This window comes from Heloderma suspectum, chromosome 2, assembly GCF_057233095.1.
Source record: "Heloderma suspectum isolate Gila_16-S chromosome 2, 16-S_ref, whole genome shotgun sequence".
Classification (NCBI taxonomy): domain Eukaryota; kingdom Metazoa; phylum Chordata; class Lepidosauria; order Squamata; family Helodermatidae; genus Heloderma; species Heloderma suspectum.
Genome location: NC_139459.1, coordinates 359,590,113 through 359,612,000, shown reverse-complemented (window position 1 = coordinate 359,612,000; position 21,888 = coordinate 359,590,113). Strand labels below are relative to the sequence as shown.

At 45.4% G+C, this 21,888-nt stretch overlaps 1 protein-coding gene across 1 annotated transcript; it reads right to left on the bottom strand.

Moving 5' to 3' along the window:
• Positions 1-6,212: 6,212 nt before the first annotated feature.
• On the bottom strand, positions 6,213-20,570 carry LOC146355612 (uncharacterized). Its single transcript, XM_084831151.1, is given in 4 exon segments — positions 6,213-8,800; positions 8,802-11,424; positions 14,505-17,720; positions 20,423-20,570. Coding segments are annotated over 4 exon segments (6,255 nt in total). The 5' UTR covers positions 20,556-20,570; the 3' UTR covers positions 6,213-8,517.
• Between the last annotated feature and the right edge of the window lie 1,318 nt (positions 20,571-21,888).

Sequence of the window (21,888 nt, the reverse complement as noted above, 5' to 3'; positions counted from 1 at the left end):
ACAGGCCTGAGCAGGTGTTAAACTGCAGCGTATTTGGCAGAGTGTACGCATGCATCTTCTTTGTAATCACTGCGTGTTTCACATTCCACTTCTCTATGCGACCTCCCTTTGCAGTCCTTTTCTCGATAGACCATTCATATCTCAAGACTTTCTGTGTGGCGGGTTTTCATTTGTTTAATGAATTGAAACGCTATGCACCGTTTTCCTGCTGAAGTTTTAAAACGCATGCTCCAGCAAATTGAGCTTTTCAGCAGCCTCCAGTCAGCTCTGACGTTTGAATCAGTCTTTTCCAAACCTCTGCGTGTGGGAATCCTGCAGTTACGCTGCGCAGCTGCCAGAACGTCTGCACTCCGGGGGACTCATCCTGCACAAGGGAAATTAAATTTTCCATTGAACATCAGCTACCTTTCCCCTTCCCCCTCACCCTTTTGCTTTGTTTACCATCTTGCCCGATGAAGAATTCTGGAGAACTTGAAAGCTTGCACAGTGTTGTGGGGCTTCTCAGTTGGTCTAATAAAGGTGTATGGTGGTGTGGATTTTGGAATTTTCCTTTTGGAAGCTTTCTTTTGGTGGACACAGTTGCCTTTGCTTTTAGAGTTCCATCACTGTTTTTAACTAGCAAGCTGCCCATCATCGTAGCCTGCATATCCCAGGGACCCCTATGGCAGCCCCCTCCTCCACATCCATAAGGTAGAATCCAACTAAAGTCCTACTAGGAGTAGACCCATGGAAATGAATGGGACTTGAGGTAGTCATGACTAACGTAAGTCCATAACGTAAGTAGGACTTTAGTTGGATTCTACCCATAGAAACCACAGGGGGTATTGAGGGGGCACAGAGCGCTCCCTCCATCCTCTGACAGCCACTGTGTTTCCATGCAGGCCACAGAAGAGGTTAAGCCCCTCCGGCGCATCCCGCACAGAAACTAAGTTTGCAGTCCTATGGCTGCTGGACAGTGTTGAGAAGGCCATGGGATTTTTCACTTTCTGGGAGCTGAGCTTGGAGCCAGGAATGTGCTCCCTGCCCGCTCCCCCGCTGTCTTGAAGGCGGCACAGTTTGTCCACGTCTCCACGCGCATAAGAGCAGTGCGGAGCGGGCGAGAAGGGGCGTTCCTGGGCGTGGGGAGGGGACCGCAGGGGTCCCGTGACAACACTCCCTACACGCCATCCGGCCTGCCTCCCCCCGCCCCGCTGCTTCGACACGCCCTGGCTAGACAGCCGAAATCAGCCGTCTAGCCACAAATGCAGGGCAGCTGGAGCATGGAGGAGAGGGTCCCGTCCGTGCTCCGCCTGCCCTGCAATGGATAGTCGGATTGTGCTGTAAGAGGGCTAGCAGTGCACTCTCCACATTCTGGAGAAGGCAAGAAATAATTAAAACAAACTAATGCTCTTGAACAGACAAGAACAGGGCCCGGGGGATAGCAATGCCAGGCACAGGTTCTTTATCTCCCGGCCCCCACCATGGGAGGAAGCCTGATGCTCACCCAGCGAGATCATGTTCTCATAATTCTCCCTCATGTACAAGGTTTTTTAATTTGGCCACAGCAGAGCCCCTTGCACGGCCACATCTTCGAAGGTTACTGGGCTCTCTCGGTCTCTGTTGGGCTGAGACCTACCCAGTCCGCTGCCTGAAACAACGGCCTCTACCAGGGCTCAAGTAGTGGGGAGGGGACGGGGAGGAGAGGAGAGGGTGCTTCTTCCTGGACATAGAGATTCAGATATATGCTGTCTCCCTGTCTACCGTCGGCTGCATGTTTTTTATGTTTCTAAATTTTGCATATTGTATTTTTACGCTTTTTAATCTGGGTTGTAAACCACCCAGAGAGCTTCAGCTATGGAACAGTATACTAATGTAGTAGAAGTAGCAGTGGTAGTAATAGTTCAACGCCTGGGCTGCAAGGAAGTTTGAGAATGTTTCTATAGATTTATTTCCCTATATACGTATACGGGGTGTCTAGGTTTTAGAAGATCTTGCAAGATTCTCTGCAGCCAACACAGGCCAATGTTAGAACAGGACATTCTGAATGGCTTGCTACCAGCCCAACCTATTTTTGCAGAAAGAAAGGGAGACTCCCTATGCGACCTGCTTTCTCCAGAGGGACCGCTGACTTCCAGGACACTAGGTGAGATGTGAGGGAAGTTGTTTTCCACCAGGTCAGAATGTTTATCCATCTAGCCCAGTATTGCCTGATTTCAGTGGTAGCAAGTCTGCAGGGGGTCCCAGGCAGAAACCCATCACTAGCTACCTAATCCTTCTACCTCGAGATGCCAGGGAATGAATCTGGGACCTTCTGCATGCAAAACAGAGGCTCTGCACACACCTCTGGTCCCTCGCCACATGCCAGGACTAGGAGTGTAGGGATGTTGTTAAATCCGTTCCGTCTGTGTTTTGTGGATTGCTGGGTGTCTTTCATTCCATTATCTGCTCACTCGCAGAATAGGATTTTTTTTACCAGAATGTTGTTGTAGCGCAACGCACTAATGCTAATGTACACTGGCGCGAATGCGCTAATCCACGTTATTTAATTTGTTAACTAATGTGGATTAGCACATTTGCACCAGTGTTGTTGTTGTTCAGTCGTTCAGTCGTGTCCGACTCTTCGTGACCCCATGGACCATAGCACGCCAGGCCTTCCTGTCCTGCGCTCTCTCCCGGAGCGTGCTCAAGTTCATATTCATATGAATATTCACCAGTGTACACTAGTGCTAATGCACACTTGTGCTAATGTGAATAAGTGCAAATCCACCCCATAGTGAAAACCAGTCTACCATTCTACAGAATCCACGTGATTCAGAAAAAAATCAGACCAAGGGTTCATCTAGTCCAGCATTCTGTTCACACAGCGGCCAACCAGCAGTCGACCGGGAAACCAGAAGCAGGACATGAGCGCAACAGCACCCTCCCGCCCATGTTCCCCAGCAACTGGTGCACATCGGCTGGCTGGGGAATGCTGGGAGCTGCAGGACGTTTTTCTGTCTAAACATGCAGAGGATTGCACCCTTAAAGCCCTAGAATTGGAAGCGGACTGAAGTTCATCTAGTTTACAGCTTCACTCCCCCTCCCCCATGCCAGGGCTCAGAACTGGAAATGGAAGGGGATTTTTTAATTATCTGTTTTATTTAGGATAACATTTATATCCCGCCTTTCCCCCCTCTTGCATGGAACCCAAGGTGGCTTACATGGCCTTCCTCCTCTGCATTTTTATCCTCACGATGACCCTGTGAGGCAGGTTAGGCTGAGAGTCACTGACTGGCGCAGAGTCAGTGAGCTTCATGGATGAGTGGGGACTAGAATATGGATCTCCCCAGTCCCAGCCCGACACTCTAACCGCTACACCACACTGGGATTGGAGATCATCCCATCCAAATCCTCCCCACAATCCCTCACTCTGGTGATCTACAAATTGATGCAATCCACACCACAAGTCACTCGCAAACTGAGGGCGAATGCGTCACAGGAAGGTATTTGTTTTGTTTTAAACATTTCTTCCTTCAGATCTGTCCACAAAACCACCTTTCTCCACAAAGCATTTGACATAATCCCTTAATTCCCATGCCCTGCTGCAGCCATCCCTGACCCGATGACCTCTAGATGCATTGGAATACAACTCCCATTGTCCCCAGCTGCCAGGTGTGTGTGATGGGAGTTGTAGTCCAACAGATCTGGAGGTCACCAGGTTGGGAAAGGCTGCCCTACTGTAACTTATCACATGTATCTAGGCTTAAGCATTCACAACTGAAACAACAGCATATCATAGAACCATAGAATAGTAGGGTTGGAAGGGGCCCATAAGACCATCGAGAACACTGAATCGCTTCCCTGTTCACTGTTAGAATTCACATTTGCAAATTGGTACATACTTTGAATGTTAGCACAATTCACCATTTAGATATATAATGAGCTAAAGCATTAATATTTTTAAAAGCAATTATATTGTGTTATCAAAAAAATCTACTATGTCCGATGGTACTGTAACATACGCCTATTATAGTAATGTTTCTGTTTGCGTTGTTGAATGTAGCCCAGGTAAGATGAGGTTAATAGAGGGTTAGGGAGTGAGTGAAAGGTGGGAGGGGCTTGTGTGAAGACTATAAAAGGAATGAGCTGCCAGTTAAAAGAGTAGACAAGGCCTTGGGGACTGAGGAAGCTGCATGGAGTGAGCGGGGTTTGGGGAAGAGGATTTAGAAGGGGTGGAGTAAGTAGGAAGGTTAGGACCAAGCATAATTTGATGAATAACAACATAGAACCCTTCCTGTATTCAGTAAGTTTTTATTTGTTTGTTTCTACAAAATCCCTTGTGTAGGTTTGTCTTATTGCGCTACCATTAGAGAAACCTGTTTTCTTCTTACTGCTCCTGTACTGGGTGGAGGGAACCAGTTAGGCATTTGGGGTGTCTTTTTAACCCAGAGAGTAAAAGAGGCTGAAGCCGCGTGTGCCAGTGAGGACAACTGAGCAGCGGAGGGAGGCGTCCTGAGGGGGTTGTCTTCTCAGTCTCATCAGGCAGAAGCTAGAGAAGGCACAACCCGGGGCAGGAGCGTCAGTCACCATCAGCTAACTCCTTCCCTTCAGACTTATCCCCTCATCCCAATTCCCCCCGATAATACTGCTGGCACTTAGCAGGCAGTACCCCTTCCCTGCTAAAAGGATCATTGGAAGTGGTGGGCGGGGAGACACTTCAATGACATGCACCATGCCGTTCACATCCTCGGAGCACGGAGTTCCCTGCCACGTGCTCATGGCCATGCGCCACTCCGCAAAGTCTAGTGCGTACACGCTGCCTCTGCTGGCAGGGATATTTCTCAACAGCATGAATGCAGATTGCGTCCTCTCAATTTAGAAAAGAAATGAAGACCATAGTCTTCATCAAACCAAACTGATCACAGAGACTTTAGCCACACTGGGCTTTGAATGGTTTGCCTTCTTCTGAGTGTTCTGATGATTAGGAAGACGGAAACCCTGAGTAAAGGTCTTACCACATTCATACCACTTATAATACTACTCATACCCCAGCTCCCTGAGCAGTGAGATCTGAGGGGCTCCAGATTTCACTTTCAAGACTGGTTTCCTTTAGAAGGAGATCACAGGACGCTTATCAGCCTTGCATAATTGTTGTGCTTATTTACAAATGTACAGATACAGCATTGTGGAGATTTGCAACATGAAACACCCAAAAGTATGTCCCAAAGTTCACTGGTCTTCCATCAGATTTCTCGGGGAATCACTATTTTGATATGATCCTTGCAGAAAGCAATTTTGCCCCTCTGTGCCCCTTTCCCAAAGAAAACCCCCACAGGCTGCATGCCTTGATCTCTTTTACGCTGAGGGGCTTTGCACATCCGATACGGAAGGGGAGAAGGTGGAGGAAGCAAACTGATTCCAAATGGCTCTGTCCTTCCTAAGAGTCCAAGTACTTTGAGCAAACTCCATAAAAAAACCTTGGCCACTCTTCTCCCACTGCAGTATACTGCACCACAGAAAACTCTGCTACACAGGGTCCGCCAAATCTTGAGTGCAGATTTGGAGGGTGTGCAGTTATCTATAGAATGGAGAGGAAAGCACCGTCCATCTGCTTCCGTCAACAGAAGCAGAGCATTGGATTTCACAACTAGCTTCTCCCTATAGCTTCTCCACCATATGACTTCTATGGTGTGTAATAAGACTTGAGCTAGCAATGAAGCTCTTTCCACACTCCATAAATCTATATGGTTTCTCCCCTGTGTGAGTTCGTTGGTGCTTAATATGTTTTCCACTTTCACTGAAGCTCTTTCCACAATCCATGCATTTATATGGTTTCTCCCCTGTGTAAGTCCATTGGTGTTTAGTAACATTTCCCCTAGCACTGAAGCTCTTTCTGTACGCATTTATATGGTTTTTCACCTGTGCGAGTACTTTGATGCATAGTAAGTATTCCACTATGACTGACGCTCTTTTCACACTCCATATGGTTTCTCCGCTGTGCGAGTTCCTTGATGTGAAGTAAGGCCTGACCAAAGACTGAAGCTCCTTCCACACTCCAGACATTTATATGGTTTCTTCCCTGTGTGAGTTCATAGAATCACAGAATAGTAGGGTTGGAAGGAGCCTATGTGGCCATCGAGTCCAACCCCCTGCTCAATGCAGGAATCTCAGTCACAGCATCCCTGACAGATGGCTGTCCAGCCTCGTCTTGAACGCCTCCAGTGTGGGAGAGCCCACCACCTCCCTAGGTCATTGGTTCCATTGTCATATTGCTCTAACAGTCAGGAAGTTTTTCCTGATGTTCAGCCAGAATCTGGCTTCCTGTAACTTGAGCCCATTCTCTTCTCGAGAAGAGATCCTGGCCTTCCTCTCTGTGACAACCTTTCAAGTACTTGAAGAGCGCTACCATATCTCCCCTCAGCCTTCTCTTCTCAGTGCTAAACATGCCCAGTTCTTTCAGTCTCTCTTCATAGGGCTTTGTTTCCAGTCCCCTGATCATCTTCATTGCCCTCTTCTGAACCCTCTCCAGCTTGTCTGCATCCTTCTTAAAATGTGGTGCCCAGAACTGGACACAGTACTCCAGAGGAGGCCTAACCAGTGCTGAGTAGAGGGGAACTAGTACTTCCTGGGATTTGGAAGCTATGCTTCTATTAATGCAGCCCAAAAGAGCATTTCCCTTTATTGCAGCCACATCACATTGTTGGCCAATATTCTGCTTGTGATCGACAACAATTCCAAGATCCTTCTCGCTTGTAGTGTGGTTGAGCCACGTATCCCTCATCTTGTAACTGTACATTTGGTTCCTTTTTCCTAGGTGCAGAACTTGGCATTTATCCCTATCAAATTTCATTCTGTTGTTTTCTGCCCAGCACTCCAGTCTATCAAGATCCCTTTGAATTTTGTTTCTGTCTTCCAAAGTATTAGCTATCCCGACCCATTTTGTGTCATCTGCAAATTTGATCAGCATTCCCTGCACCTCCTCCTCCAAGTCATTAATACAAATGTTGAAGAGCACTGGGCCCAGGACTGAGCCCTGCGGTACCCCACTCGTTACGTTTCCCCAGTTGGAGAAGATCCCATTGATAAGCACGCTTTGAGTTTGATTCTGTGGCCAACTGTGGATCCACCGGATCGTTGTTTCATCTAGCCCACTTTGAGCTAGTTTGCTCATCAGGATATCATGGGGCACTTTGTCGAAAGCTTTGCTGAAGTCAAGGCATATGATGTCTATAGCATTCCCACAGTCCACAAGGGAGGTGACTTGATCAAAAAATGAGATCCGATTCATCTGGCAGGATTGGTTCTTGAAAATCCATGTTGGCTTTGAGTAATCACGGCATTGTTTTCAAGGTGCTTACAGATGGATTGCTTGATAATCTGCTCCAGAATTTTCCCAGAGATTGATGTCAGACTGACTGGTCTGTAGTTCCCAGGTTCCTCCTTTGTACCCTTTTTGAAGATAGGGACAACATTAGCCCTCCTCCAGGCTTCTGGCACTTCACCCGTCCTCCATGACTTCTCAAAGAGAATAGACAACGGTTCTGAGAGTTCTTCTGCCAGTTCCTTTAATACTCTAGGGTGCACTTCATCTGGCCCTGGAGATTTGAACTCCTTCAAAGGAATTTGGTGTTCCCTGACCATATGCCTATGGATCTCAAGCTGCAATCCTGCCCCTTCAGCCTGTACTTCGCCTTTGCCACGGGGGTCATAGACCCTCTTTTGGGAGAAGACTGAGCCAAAGTAGGAATTGAGCACTTCTGCCTTTTCTTTGTCATCTCTTATCATTTTGCCATCCTTATTTAATAGCTGAACAACCATTTCATTCCTGTCTTTTACTATGCACGTAGCTGAAGAAAGCCTTTTTGTTGCTTTTAGCATCCCTCACTAACCTCAGCTCGTTCTCAGCTTTAGCCTTCCTGATGCCATCCCTGCAGTTCTGTGCTACCTGTCTGTACTCTTCCTTTGTGGCTTGGCCCCTCTTCCACTTCCTATATGTGTGCTTTTTTGTTTTCAGGTCAAGTCTAAGCTTTCTGTGAAGCCACATTGGCTTCTTCTGTTGTCTTCCACCATTTTTCTTGTTGGAATTGTTTGTACTTGGGCCTTGGGAATTTCCTTTTTTAAAAACTCCCACCCACCTTGGACTCCTTTTCTCATTAGAGTTGTTTGCCATGGGACCTTACTGATCATTGTTCTGATTTATTAAAATCAGCTTTCCTAAAATCCAGGGTACAAGTTTGACTACACTCGGCTTTTGCTTCCCTTAGAACCAAGAACTCAAGTATAACATGGTCGCTTTCACCCAGAGTTCCTGTAACTGCTCCTTTATCCACCAAGTCATCCCTGTTGGTTAGGATCAAGTCAAGAATAGCTGATCCTCTAGTTCCTTCCTCTACTTCCTGTAGGAGGAAGTTATCAGCCACACAAGTCAGGAATTTCCTGGAGAGACCATATTTTGCAGAATTTGTCTCCCAACAAATATCAGGGAAATTAAAGTCCCCCATTACTACTGCATCATGATTCCTTGAAAAATTGGCTATTTGCTTTTCAAAAAAAAATTGGCTATTTGCTTTTCAAAAGTTTCATCCTCATCTTCTCCTTCATTGGGTTCGTTGATGGTGAAGTAAGATGTGATCTCTGACAGAAATTCTTTCCACACTCCATGCATTTAAATGGTTTCTCCCCAGTGTGAGTTCTTTGGTGGTTTGTAAGATTTCCACTCTGAATGAAGCTCTTTCCACACTCCATGCATTTATATGGTTTCTCGCCTTTGTGAGTTTGGTGCCTAGTAAGTGTTCCACTATCACTGAAGCTCTTTCCACACTCCATGCATTCATATGGTTCCTCCCGTATGAGTTCATTGATGTGAAGTAACGCCTGACTGACGACAGAAATGCTTTCCATACTCCAGACATTTATGTGGTTTCTCCCCTGTGTGAGTTCTTTGATTTAAAGTAAGATGTGAGCTTTGATCGAAGCTCTTTCCACACTCCATGCATTTATATGGTTTCTTCCCAGTGTGAGTTCTTTGATGTAAAGTAAGATGTGATCCCTGACAGAAATTCTTTCCACACTCTATGCATTCATATGGTTTCCCCGTTGTGCGAGTTCTTTGATGTAAAGTAAGATGTGATCTCTGACAGAAATTCTTTCCACACTCTATGCATTCATATGGTTTCTCCCTAGTGTGAGTTTGTTGGTGCCTAATAAGGTTTCCACCATCCCTGAAGCTCTTTCCACACTCCATGCATTTAAATGGTTTCTCCCCAGTGTGAGTACTTTGGTGGTTCGTAAGATTTCCACTCTGAATGAAGCTCTTTCCAAACTCCATGCATTTATATGGTTTCTCCCCGGAGTGAGTTCTTTGATGTAAAGTAAGATGTGATCTCCGACATAAATTCTTTCCACACTTCAGGCATTTATATGGTTTCTCCCCAGTGTGAGTTCTTTGATGTAAAGTAAGATGTGATCCCTGACAGAAATTCTTTCCACACTCCATGCATTTATATGGTTTCTCCCCGGTGTGAGTTTGTTGGTGCCTAATAAGGTTTCCACCATCCCCGAAGCTCTTTCCACACTCCATGCATTTATATGCTTTCTCCCAGGTGTGAGTTCTTTGATGTAGAGTAAGATGTGGTCTCTGAGAGAAATTCTTTCCACACTCTATGCATTTATATGGTTTCTCCCCTGTGTGAGTTCTTTGGTGCATAGTAAGGTTTCCACTATCACTGAAGCTCTTTCCAAACTCCAAGCATTTATATAGTTTCTCCCCGGTGTGAGTTCTTTGGTGCCTAGTAAGTTTTCCACTCTCACTGAACCTCTTTCCACATTCCATGCATTTATATGGTTTCTGCCCAGTGTGAGCTCTTTGATGTAAAGTAAGATGTGATCCCTGACAGAAATTCTTTCCACACTCCAGGCATTTATATGATTTCTCCCCTGTGTGAGTTCTTCGGTGCGTAGTAAGTTTTCCACTCTCTCTGAAGCTCTTTCCACACTCCATGCATTCATATGGTTTCTCTGTTGTGTGAGTTCGTTGATGTGAAGTAAGATTTGATCTCTGACAGAAATTATTTCCACACTCTATGCATTCATATGGTTTCTCCCCTGTGTGAGTTCTTTGATGTAAAGTAAGAGATGATCTCTGACAGAAATTCTTTCCACACTCCATGCATTTATATGGTTTCTCCCCGGTGTGAGTTTGTTGGTGCCTAATAAGGTTTCCACCATCCCCGAAGCTCTTTCCACACTCCATGCATTTATATGCTTTCTCCCAGGTGTGAGTTCTTTGATGTAGAGTAAGATGTGGTCTCTGAGAGAAATTCTTTCCACACTCTATGCATTTATATGGTTTCTCCCCTGTGTGAGTTCTTTGGTGCATAGTAAGGTTTCCACTATCACTGAAGCTCTTTCCAAACTCCAAGCATTTATATAGTTTCTCCCCTGTGTGAGTTCTTTGGTGCCTAGTAAGTTTTCCACTCTCACTGAACCTCTTTCCACATTCCATGCATTTATATGGTTTCTGCCCAGTGTGAGCTCTTTGATGTAAAGTAAGATGTGATCCCTGACAGAAATTCTTTCCACACTCCAGGCATTTATATGGTTTCTCCCCTGTGTGAGTTCTTCGGTGCGTAGTAAGTTTTCCACTCTCTCTGAAGCTCTTTCCACACTCCATGCATTCATATGGTTTCTCTGTTGTGTGAGTTCGTTGATGTGAAGTAAGATTTGATCTCTGACAGAAATTATTTCCACACTCTATGCATTCATATGGTTTCTCCCCTGTGTGAGTTCTTTGATGTAAAGTAAGAGATGATCTCTGACAGAAATTCTTTCCACACTCCATGCATTTATATGGTTTCTCCCCGGTGTGAGTTTGTTGGTGCCTAATAAGTTTTCCACCATCCCTGAAGCTCTTTCCACACTCCATGCATTTATATGCTTTCTCCCAGGTGTGAGTTCTTTGGTGCATAGTAAGATTTCCATTAGCACTGAAGCTCTTTCCACACTCCAAGCATGGATATGGTTTCTCCCCTGTGTGAGTTCTTTGATGTAAAGTAAGATGTGAGCTTTGACCGAAGCTCTTTCCACACTCCATGCATTTATATGGTTTCTCCCCTGTGTGAGTTCTTTGGTGCATAGTATGATTCCCATTAGCACTGAAGCTCTTTCCACACTCCAAGCATTGATATGGTTTCTCCCCTGTGTGAGTTCTTTGATGTAAAGTAAGATGTGAGCTTTGACCGAAGCTCTTTCCACACTCCATGCATTTATATGGTTTCTCCCCTGTGTGAGTTCTTTGGTGTATAGTCAGTGTTCCGCTGTCACTGAAGCTCTTTCCACACTCTATGCATTTATATGGTTTCTCCCCTGTATCACCTCTTAGATGAAAAGTAAGGCTTGACCGAACACTGAAGTTCTTTCTACACTCCAGACATGTATATGGTTTCTCCCCTGTGTGAGTTCTTTGATGTAAAGTAAGACGTGATCTCTGACATAAATTCTTTCCACACTCTATGCATTTATGTGTTTGAACCCCTGTGTGAGTTTGTTCATGTGAAGTAAGTGTTCTACTATCGCTGAAGCTCTTTCCACTGGTGGTGAAAAGAAAATCCGATGCTGTAAAGAACAATATTGTTTAGGAACCTGGAATGTTAGATCAATGAATCAAGGTAAGCTGGAGGTGGTCAAACATGAGATGGCAAGATTGAACATCGACATCTTGGGAATCAGCGAACTAAAATGGACAGGCATGGGCGAATTTAATTCAGGTGACCATCATATCTACTACTGTGGGCAAGAATCCCTTAGAAGAAATGGAGTAGCACTCATAGTCAACAAAAGGGTGGGAAAAGCAGTACTGGGGTACAATCTTAAAAATGATAGAATGATCTCAGTACGAATCCAAGGCAAACCATTCAACATCACAGTAATTCAAGTCTATGCCCCAACCACTGATGCCGAAGAAGCTGAGGTTGATCGGTTCTATGAAGACCTCCAACACCTTCTAGAACTAACACCAAAAAAAGATGTCCTCTTCATCATAGGGGACTGGAATGCTAAAGTAGGACGTCAAGAAATCACCGGGATGACAGGTAGGCATGGCCTTGGTGTACAAAATGAAGCAGGACAAAAGCTAATAGAGTTTTGCCAAGAGAACACGCTGATCATAGCAAACACTCTTTTACAACAGCACAAGAGACGACTCTACACATGGACATCACCAGATTATGAAATCAGATTATGTCCTTTGCAGCCAAAGATGGAGAAGCTCCATACAGTCAGTAAAAACAAGACCTGGAGCTGACTGTGGCTCAGATCATGAGCTGCTTCTTGCAAAATTTCGGCTTAAATTGAAGAACGTAGGGAAAACCACTAAACCATTCAGGTATGACCTCAATCATATCCCTTATGAATATACAGTGGAGGTGAGGAATAGATTGAAGGGATTAGACCTGATAGACAGAGTGCCTGAGGAACTATGGATGGAGGTCCGTAACATTGTTCAGGAGGCAGCAACGAAATCCATCCCAAAGAAAAAGAAATGCAAGAAAGCCAAGTGGCTGTCTGATGAGGCTTTACAAGTAGCTGAGGAAAGAAGGGAAGCAAAAAGCAAGGGAGAAAGGGGAAGATATATCCAACTGAATGCAGAGTTCCAGAGAATAGCAAGGAGAGACAAGAAGGCCTTCTTAAATGAACAATGCAAGGAAATCGAGGAAAACAACAGAATGGGAAAGACTAGAGATCTCTTCAAGAAAATTGGAGATCTCAAGGGAACGTTTTGTGCAAAGACGGGCATGATAAAGGACAAAGAAGGCAGGGACCTAACAGAAGCAGATGAGATTAAGAAGAGGTGGCAAGAATACACAGAAGAACTATACAGGAAAGATCTTAATGTCCTTGATAGCCATGATAGTAATGTCCTTGATAGCCATGATAGTGCGGTCACTGAACTTGAGCCGGACATCCTAGAGAGTGAAGTCAAGTGGGCCTTAGGAAGCATTAGTAACAACAAATCTAGCGGAGATGACAGTATTCCAGCTGAGCTATTTAAAATCCTAAAAGATGATGCTGTTAAAGTGCTGCATTCAATATGCCAACAAATTTGGAACACTCAACAATGGCCGCAAGACTGGAAAAGGTCAGTTTACATTCCAATTCCAAAGAAGGGCAACGCCAAAGAGTGTTCAAACTACCGCACCATTGCGCTCATTTCACATGCCAGCAAGGTGATGCTCAAAATCCTACAAGCTAGGCTTCAGCAGTATGCGAACCGAGAACTACCGGAAGTACAAGCTGGGTTTCGAAGAGGCAGAGGAACTAGAGATCAAATCGCCAACATTCGCTGCATCATGGAGAAAGCAAGAGAATTCCAGAAAAACGTCTCTTTCTGCTTCATTGACTACGCTAAAGCCTTTGATTGTGTGGATCACAACAAACTGTGGCAAATTCTTAAAGAGATGGGAGTACCAGACCACCTGACCTGTCTCCTGAGAAACCTGTACGAGGGTCAAGACGCAACAGTAAGAACCGGACATGGAACAACCGAGTGGTTCAAAATTGGGAAAGGAGTACGACAAGGCTGCATATTGTCACCCTGCTTATTTAACTTATATGCAGAGTACATCATGAGAAATGCCGGGTTGGATGAATCAGAGGTCGGAATTAAGATTGCTGGGAGAATTATCAACAACCTCCGATATGCAGACAATACCACCCTAATGGCAGAAAGTGAAGAGGATCTAAAGAGCCTCTTGTTGAGGGTGAAAGAGGAGAGTGCAAAAGCTGGTTTGAAACTCAACATTAAAAAAACGAAGATCATGGCATCTGGCCCCATCACTTCCTGGCATATAGAAGGGGAAGAAATGGAAGCAGTGACAGATTTTACTTTCTTGGGCTCCAAGATCACCGCAGATGGTGACTGTAGCCATGAAATTAAAAGACGCTTGCTCCTTGGGAGGAAAGCTATGGCAAACCTAGACAGCATAGTAAGAAGCAGAGACATCACCTTGCCAACAAAAGTCCATCTAATCAAAGCTATGGTTTTCCCAGTAGTAATGTATGGCTGTGAGAGCTGGACTATAAGGAAGGCTGAGCGCCGAAGAATTGATGCTTTCGAACTGTGGTGCTGGAGAAGACTCTTACGAGTCCCCTGGACTGCAAGGAGGTCAAATCAGTCAATCCTAAAGGAAATCAACCCTGAGTGCTCATTGGAAGGACAGATACTGAAGCTGAAGCTCAAATATTTTGGCCACCTAATGCGAAGAGAAAACTCTCTGGAAAAGACCCTGATGCTGGGAAAGACTGAAGGCAAAAGGAGAAGGGGACGGCAGAGGATGAGATGGCTAGATAGCATCACCGATGCAATGAATATGAACCTGAGCACACTCCGGGAGAGTGCGCAGGACAGGAAGGCCTGGCGTGCTATGGTCCATGGAGTCACGAAGAGTCGGACACGACTGAACAACAACAACAAAGACGTGATCTCTGACATAAATTCTTTCCACACTCTATGCATTTATGTGTTTGAACCCCTGTGTGAGTTTGTTCATGTGAAATAAGTGTTCTACTATCGCTGAAGCTTTTTCCATGCTCCATGCATTTATATGCTTTATCCCCTGTGTGAGTTCTTTGGTGCCTAGTAAGTTTTCCACTCTCACTGAAGCTCTTTCCACACTCCATGCATTTATATGCTTTATCCCCTGTGTGAGTTTTTTGGTGCCTAGTAAGATTTCCATTAAAACTGAAGCTCTTTCCACACTCCAAGCACTTATATGGTTTCTCCCCTGTGTGAGTTCTTTGATGTAAAGTAAGATATGATCCCTGACAGAAATTCTTTCCACACTCCATGCATTTAAATGGTTTCTCCGCAGTGTGAGTTCTTTGGTGGTTCGTAAGATTTCCACTCTGAATGAAGCTCTTTCCACACTCCATGCATTCATATGGTTTCTCCCCAGTGTGAGTTCTTTGATGTAAAGTAAGATGTGATCTCTGACAGAAATTCTTTCCACACTCTATGCATTTATATGGTTTCTCCCCTGTGTGAGTTCTTTGGTGCCTAGTAAGATTTCCATTAGCACTGAAGCTCTTTCCACACTCCAAGCATTTATATGGTTTCTCTCCTGTGTGAGTTCTTTGGTGCATAGTAAGGTTTCCACTATCACTGAAGCTCTTTCCAAACTCCAAGCATTTATATAGATTCTCCCCCGTGTTAATTCTTTGGTGCCTAGTAAGTTTTCCACTCTCACTGAACCTCTTTCCACACTCCATGCATTTATATGGTTTCTCCCCAGTGTGAGCTCTTTGATGTAAAGTAAGATGTGATCCCTGACAGAAATTCTTTCCACACTCCATGCATTTATATGGTTTCTCCCCTGTGTGAGTTCTTCGGTGCGTAGTAAGTTTTCCACTCTCTCTGAAGCTCTGTCCACACTCCATGCATTCATATGGTTTCTCCGTTGTGTGAGTTCGTTGATGTGAAGTAAGATTTGATCTCTGACAGAAATTCTTTCCACACTCTATGCATTCATATGGTTTCTCCCCTGTGTGAGTTCTTTGATGTAAAGTAAGAGATGATCTCTGAGAGAAATTCTTTCCACACTCCATGCATTTATATGGTTTCTCCCCAGTGTGAGTTCTTTGATGTAGAGTAAGATGTGATCTCTGACAGAAATTCTTTCCACACTCCATGCATTTATATGGTTTCTCCCCGGTGTGAGTTTGTTGGTGCCTAATAAGTTTTCCACCATCCCTGAAGCTCTTTCCACACTCCATGCATTTATATGATTTCTCCCAGGTGTGAGTTCTTTGGTGAATAGTAAGATTTCCATTAGCACTGAAGCTCTTTCCACATTCCAAGCATGGATATGGTTTCTCCCCTGTGTGAGTTCTTTGATGTAAAGTAAGATGTGAGCTTTGACCGAAGCTCTTTCCACACTCCATGCATTTATACGGTTTCTCCCCTGTGTGAGTTCGTTGGTGCCTAGTCAGTGTTCCCCTGGCACTGAAGCTCTTTCCACACTCTATGCATTTATATGGTTTCTCCCCTGTATGATCTCTTAGATGAAAAGTAAGGCTTGACCGAACACTGAAGTTCTTTCTACACTCCAGACATGTATATGGTTTCTCCCCTGTGTGAGTTCTTTGATGTAAAGTAAGACGTGATCTCTGACATAAATTCTTTCCACACTCTATGCATTTATGTGTTTGAACCCCTGTGTGAGTTCGTTCATGTGAAATAAGTGTTCTACTATCGCTGAAGCTCTTTCCACACTCCATGCATTTATATGCTTTATCCACTGTGTGAGTTCTTTGGTGCCTAGTAAGTTTTCCACTCTCACTGAAGCTCTTTCCACACTCCATGCATTTATATGCTTGATCCCCTGTGTGAGTTCTTTGGTGCCTAGTAAGTTTTCCACTCTCACTGAAGCTCTTTCCACACTCCAAGCACTTATATGGTTTCTCCCCAGTGTGAGTTCTTTGATGTAAAGTAAGATATGATCCCTGACAGAAATTCTTTCCACACTCCATGCATTTATATGGTTTCTCTCCTGTGTGAGTTCTTTGGTGCACAGTAAGATTTCCATTAAAACTGAAGCTCTTCCCACACTCAAAGCACTTATATGGTTTCTCCCCTGTGTGAGTTCTTTGATGTAAAGTAAGACGTGATCCCTGACAGAAATTCTTTCCACACTCCATGCATTTAAATGGTTTCTCCCCAGTGTGAGTTCTTTGGTGGTTCGTAAGATTTCCACTCTGAATGAAGCTCTTTCCACACTCCATGCATTTATATGGTTTCTCCCCGGTGTGAGTTCTTTGATGTGAAGTAAGATGTGATCTCCGACAGAAATTCTTTCCACACTCCATGCATTTATATGGTTTCTCCCCGGTGTGAGTTTCTTGGTGCCTAATAAGGTTTCCACCATCCCAGAAGCTCTTTCCACACTCCATGCATTTATATGGTTTCTCCCCGGTGTGAGTTCTTTGATGTAGAGTAAGATGTGATCTCTGAGAGAAATTCTTTCCACACTCCATGCATTTATATGGTTTCTCCCCGGTGTGAGTTCTTTGATGTAAAGTAAGATGTGATCTCTGACAGAAATTCTTTCCACACTCCATACATTTATATGGTTTCTCCCCAGTGTGGGTTCTTTGATGTAAAGTAAGATGTGATCTCTGACAGAAATTCTTTCCACACTCTATGCATTTAAATGGTTTCTCCCCTGTGTGAGTTCTTTGGTGCCTAGTAAGATTTCCATTAGCACTGAAGCTTTTTCCACACTCCAAGCATGTATATGGTTTCTCTCCTGTGTGAGTTCTTTGGTGCATAGTAAGGTTTCCACTATTACTGAAGCTCTTTCCACACTCCATGCATTCATATGGTTTCTCCCCTGTGTGAGTTCTGTGATGTAAAGTAAGGAATGATCTCCGAGAGAAATTCTTTCCACACTCCATGCACTTATATGGTTTCTCTCCTGCGTGGACCCTGCGGTGGCTATTCAGTTCAGAATTATGGTTGAATATCTCCCCACACACTTCAGGCTTTTTCCTTTGCTTTGCTTTCTGATCTTCTGGTGACATCTGGAGTTCATCTGTGTCAGAACTCTGAGAAACAGCAGATTTCGTCTTCCTCTTCACTGTCAAGTTCCTCTGGTGATATTTTGGTCCCCTTTGTTCCCCAAACGACTCTTTCCCCACTTCATGCTGGGTGGTTTCTGTTGACACCAGAGATGGCTCCTGATATTTCTCCTTGTCCTGCCCGTCATCTGCTTTGCGAGAAAAAGAAAGAAAAAGAACATCTTAGGAGTTCACGGAAGAAATCAAAGATCTCACCAGAAATCAAGCACAATTAGCTGCACTGCTACACGAGAACAAAGAAGAGACACCTGGTCAGGTAGACTGCTACTGACCTCGACCATCGTGCTTCCTGTCTGTTACCTGTGGCTGTTCCACATTAACTTTCTGGGGTGAGAGAACAACTGTGCCTTCGCAGAACCACACCCTGGTCCCCGTACTCTCTCTGGGAGATCTGCCACCATTCCAAGGATTGCACCAGCTTCCTGCGGCAGGTGCATAAAAGGTGGGCAGCCTTGGGACCGGGCTGCCACCAAAGAGGTGGCACCAGAGTGGTTGTCCCTTTGTGGGAGCCAGTTCGAGGTGAATGAGGGGGAGGGCCATCCGGTCTGTTGGCCAGACTGGAGGAGGGAAGGGAGGGCCTGTGCATCTACCTTCCTGTCTATGTATGAGTTACTAGACATACAATTATTGCCCGCTGGCAACTGGACTTGGACTTAAGCGTACTGGGACTAATTTGCACAACACTTTGCAGATAAAATCGAAGGTGCCTGTGCTGGGTTCGATGCTGTACTTGTTCCATGTCTGGTGGATGTAATTTTGGCTGTTGCGTGTCCAATTACAATGGGTACTTTTCTATTTGTACAGCACGATGATGTGGACAGGATTCCTGGAGAGGTGAGGCCCGCCACTCGTGTGCTGGACCCTTGCCCCCTCTGGCTTATAAATGCAACCGGGCATTGGGGACCGGCTGAGCGGGTAAGGGTAGTGGCGAATGCTTCTTAAAGGCAAGGTGTGATTCTACCATAGGGGTTTACGAAACCCCACTTACTTGGCTCCGCTGGGTTCCGCAGGTGGGGGGAGGCGTTCCATCCCTCCCCCCGGAATCCTGTCCGGCCCGCTCTGCTCCGCGGCCAAGCCGCGGAGCCACTGGCCAGCTCCGGCCACCCGCAGCCGGACATCCGGCCACTGGGCAGCCCTGCAGGGATGCAAATGGTGGCTGTCGTAGCCACCGCCATTTGCGTCCCTGCGTTAGCCGTGATAAGTTACGTAAGTATTTACATAGCCTATCATGGCTGAAGAGGAAGAAGTGAATGGCAGCCGCAGGACAGCCGCCGTTTGCAAAGCAGAGCGGACGGGAGCAGGTAAGTGCTCCGTTTCGCGCACCTTTTGTGAGGTGTGGGCGGCGGGGACTTCGTCCCGCGCACCTTTCGTGGGGTGGGGGGAGCAGGGGCTTCGTTCTGCGACGGTTTTCGGGGGGGCCGAATGCACTAGCATTCGGCCTCACCGAGATCCGTCGCGGAATTCTCTGACATCCCTATTCTACCGTGGATAAGCGAGGTGGTACTAAAATTAGAGACTGGCCGGTGGTGGATACTTTCCAGCCAGTCTACAATATTCAATTGTTTAGTTCTTTAATTAATTTCTATACTGCTCAATAGCCGAAGCTCTCTGGGCAGTTCACGAAAATTCTTGGGCAAGGTGCTGGAGCGTGAGGTGGCTTCTCAGCTCCAGGGATTTCTGGATGACATGGATTACCTAGATCCATTACAATCTAGCTTCAGGTCGGGCTATGGAACAGAGACAACTTTCGTCACCTTGGTGGATGATCTACACCAGGAACTGGACCTTTCTGCAGCTTTTGATAACATCGACCATCGCATCCTTTTATGGCGTCTGAGATGGGACACAGCTAGTCACTCAGGTCCTTCTTGGAGGTTTGATTTCAGAAGTTGGCGCTGCGGGATTCCTGCTCGAAGCCATGGCCGCTAGCCTGTGGTGTTCCTCAGGATTCGACCTCATCCCCCATGGTGTTTCACATATATACGAATCCACTGGGAGTTTGGGGTTCGGTGCCACCAGGATCCTGATGACACCCCGCTCTCTCTCTCCTTTCCATCTAAATCCAAGGAAGCTTTTCTGGTTCTGAAGCAGGTCTCAGGTTGGTAATGGAGTGGATGGTGGCAAATACATTCAAGCTTAATCCAGACAAGGTAGTGGTGTTGCTGCTCAGTCGAAAGGAAATCAGGGAATAGAGGTTCGTCCTGTGCTGGATGGCGTTACACTCCCTCTGAAGACTCAGGCTCACAGTTTGGGGGTGCTTTGGGACGTAGCCCTGAACCCGGATGCCCAGGTCTCGGCAGTGGCCAGGAGCGCATTTGCACACTGTGAACATTCCTAGGGTGTCTGATCTGGCCACGGTCACCATGCCTTATTTACAGCCTGCTTGGACTACTGTAACATGCTGTACATGGGGCTGTCTTCAAAATCTGTTCAGAAAGTCCAGAATGCTGGAGCCAGACTGTTGATGGGGCTGATTACAGGAAGCGTGCTATCCTACCACTGACAGGCAAGGAACACTTTATTCAAGACCTTCTGTCCATAAGTCTGTTAAGAGGAGTACTGTTTTTATTCTGTAATGGTCATGCTTTTATTGTATTTTATTGTATTGTTTTATTGTGTTAATCCATTTTAATGGTGCCTATAAGCCGCCCTCAGTGCCATGTTTTCATAGACAGCAAGGTACAAATCAAATCAAATCACGCTCTGTATTCTGTTGGGGGATATGCTGTGCGGCTGATTAAGCTCAACAATTGAAGAGAAGATGAAAAGTTCTCCAAAACCCCCATTCAATTCCCAGACAGGAAATAGTTCCACTACAAATCTAAGCAGGTACCTGCCAATCGCTCCTCTTCATCGGAGCCCTGGACAACGTGATATTTTCCTTCTTCCAGCTGGGAGCTAAAGTCTAGTCTTGGAATTTCTTTCAAAGAAAGAGAGAGGCTGGTCACTACAAAATCTTCAGGCATTCTGAGTGCTATTTACTAATTTTTTCCTTTATACGCACTTCACATTTAATAGTCATGTATTGACCTAGAACATTTCATCAATAAAATTCAGGTGTACAGTAAAGAGCAGCCATGAGTCAGCTCAAGATGAGAAGTTGCTTGAGAGCATTTCTGTCAACCGCCTGGCTCAGCTTTGCCTTCCAAAGATCGACCAGGGCTTGGACAGCAATGCCTCCACACCATATCATCATCTCAACTACAACGACCAAGAAGAGAAATTCATCCCATTCTCATTTATCCAGTAAGGAAAAGGAATCCTCACCCAGAGATGCCACAGTTCCCAGCTCCTCCAGCATGGCTTCCTTGCACAGAGCTCTTTCGCCTGGATCCAGGAAATAACTCACCCGCACAGTAGAATACTGTTACCTCCTTGAAGGACGCTGGCTATGTGAGAAAGAAAAAAAATCTGTACTAAGAAATATTCTCTTCCACATTTCCCAGTGCTCTCAACAAGGAATGGGACTTTCACTCTTTGTACACCTTTGCGTTTTCTGGCTTTAATTATTATAAGCTGCCTCAGCTGTTGGGGGTGTGGTAAACGGACCACATAAATTAAGTAAAGGCACAATTTTATGCACGTTTAGACAGAAAAAAAACCTACCACTCCCAGCATTCCACAGCCAACCTGCAATTCTCAGAGTGGTAGGCCTTTTTTGTCTAAACGTGCATAGGATTGCACCCTAAGTGGCATTTCACTTTCCCATCTTACTTTCCTTCATGATCTACTTTTTTCAAGGTGCGCGATCTGGAAAAGGCCTGATGTTTAGGCTCGAAATATCATTCCAGCCTCCTTCCCCAATTTTATTCAGACTTCTCTCGATTCCTGGGAAGGCTTCCCCTCCCTCCCACATCAATCCCATGATCTTGGTCCCATCTCATTCCACTCCTGCAAAGCTTTTCCTGCCCACTACAGGACTTTTCCCTCCGCTTTGCATACCAGGTCAACGTTGGCATTTGGGTCCTTTTCATCAAGCCAAGTGCGTATCATTAAAAACCTATCTGCATGCATATCAGTCTGATGACAAATCCTTGACAGCTATTGGTAAGTAGGCTTTCTAAGTATTTCTTATAAAAGATGATGTGCGTCTGTCTCTCTGTCAGCCCCTTAGTGCCAAAACTGTGAAACTTACACACCTGGAACTTTGCATACATACCTGGCAGTGAGCACCTCAGGGTTATTTTTTGAAAAAATGCATTAACTATTTTTAATTAATTTACATGTGTTGGTGTATTTGAAGCCTTCAGTAACATCTAGGTGGCAGACCTCCTGAACCAGCGCATGGCTTTGCAGTTG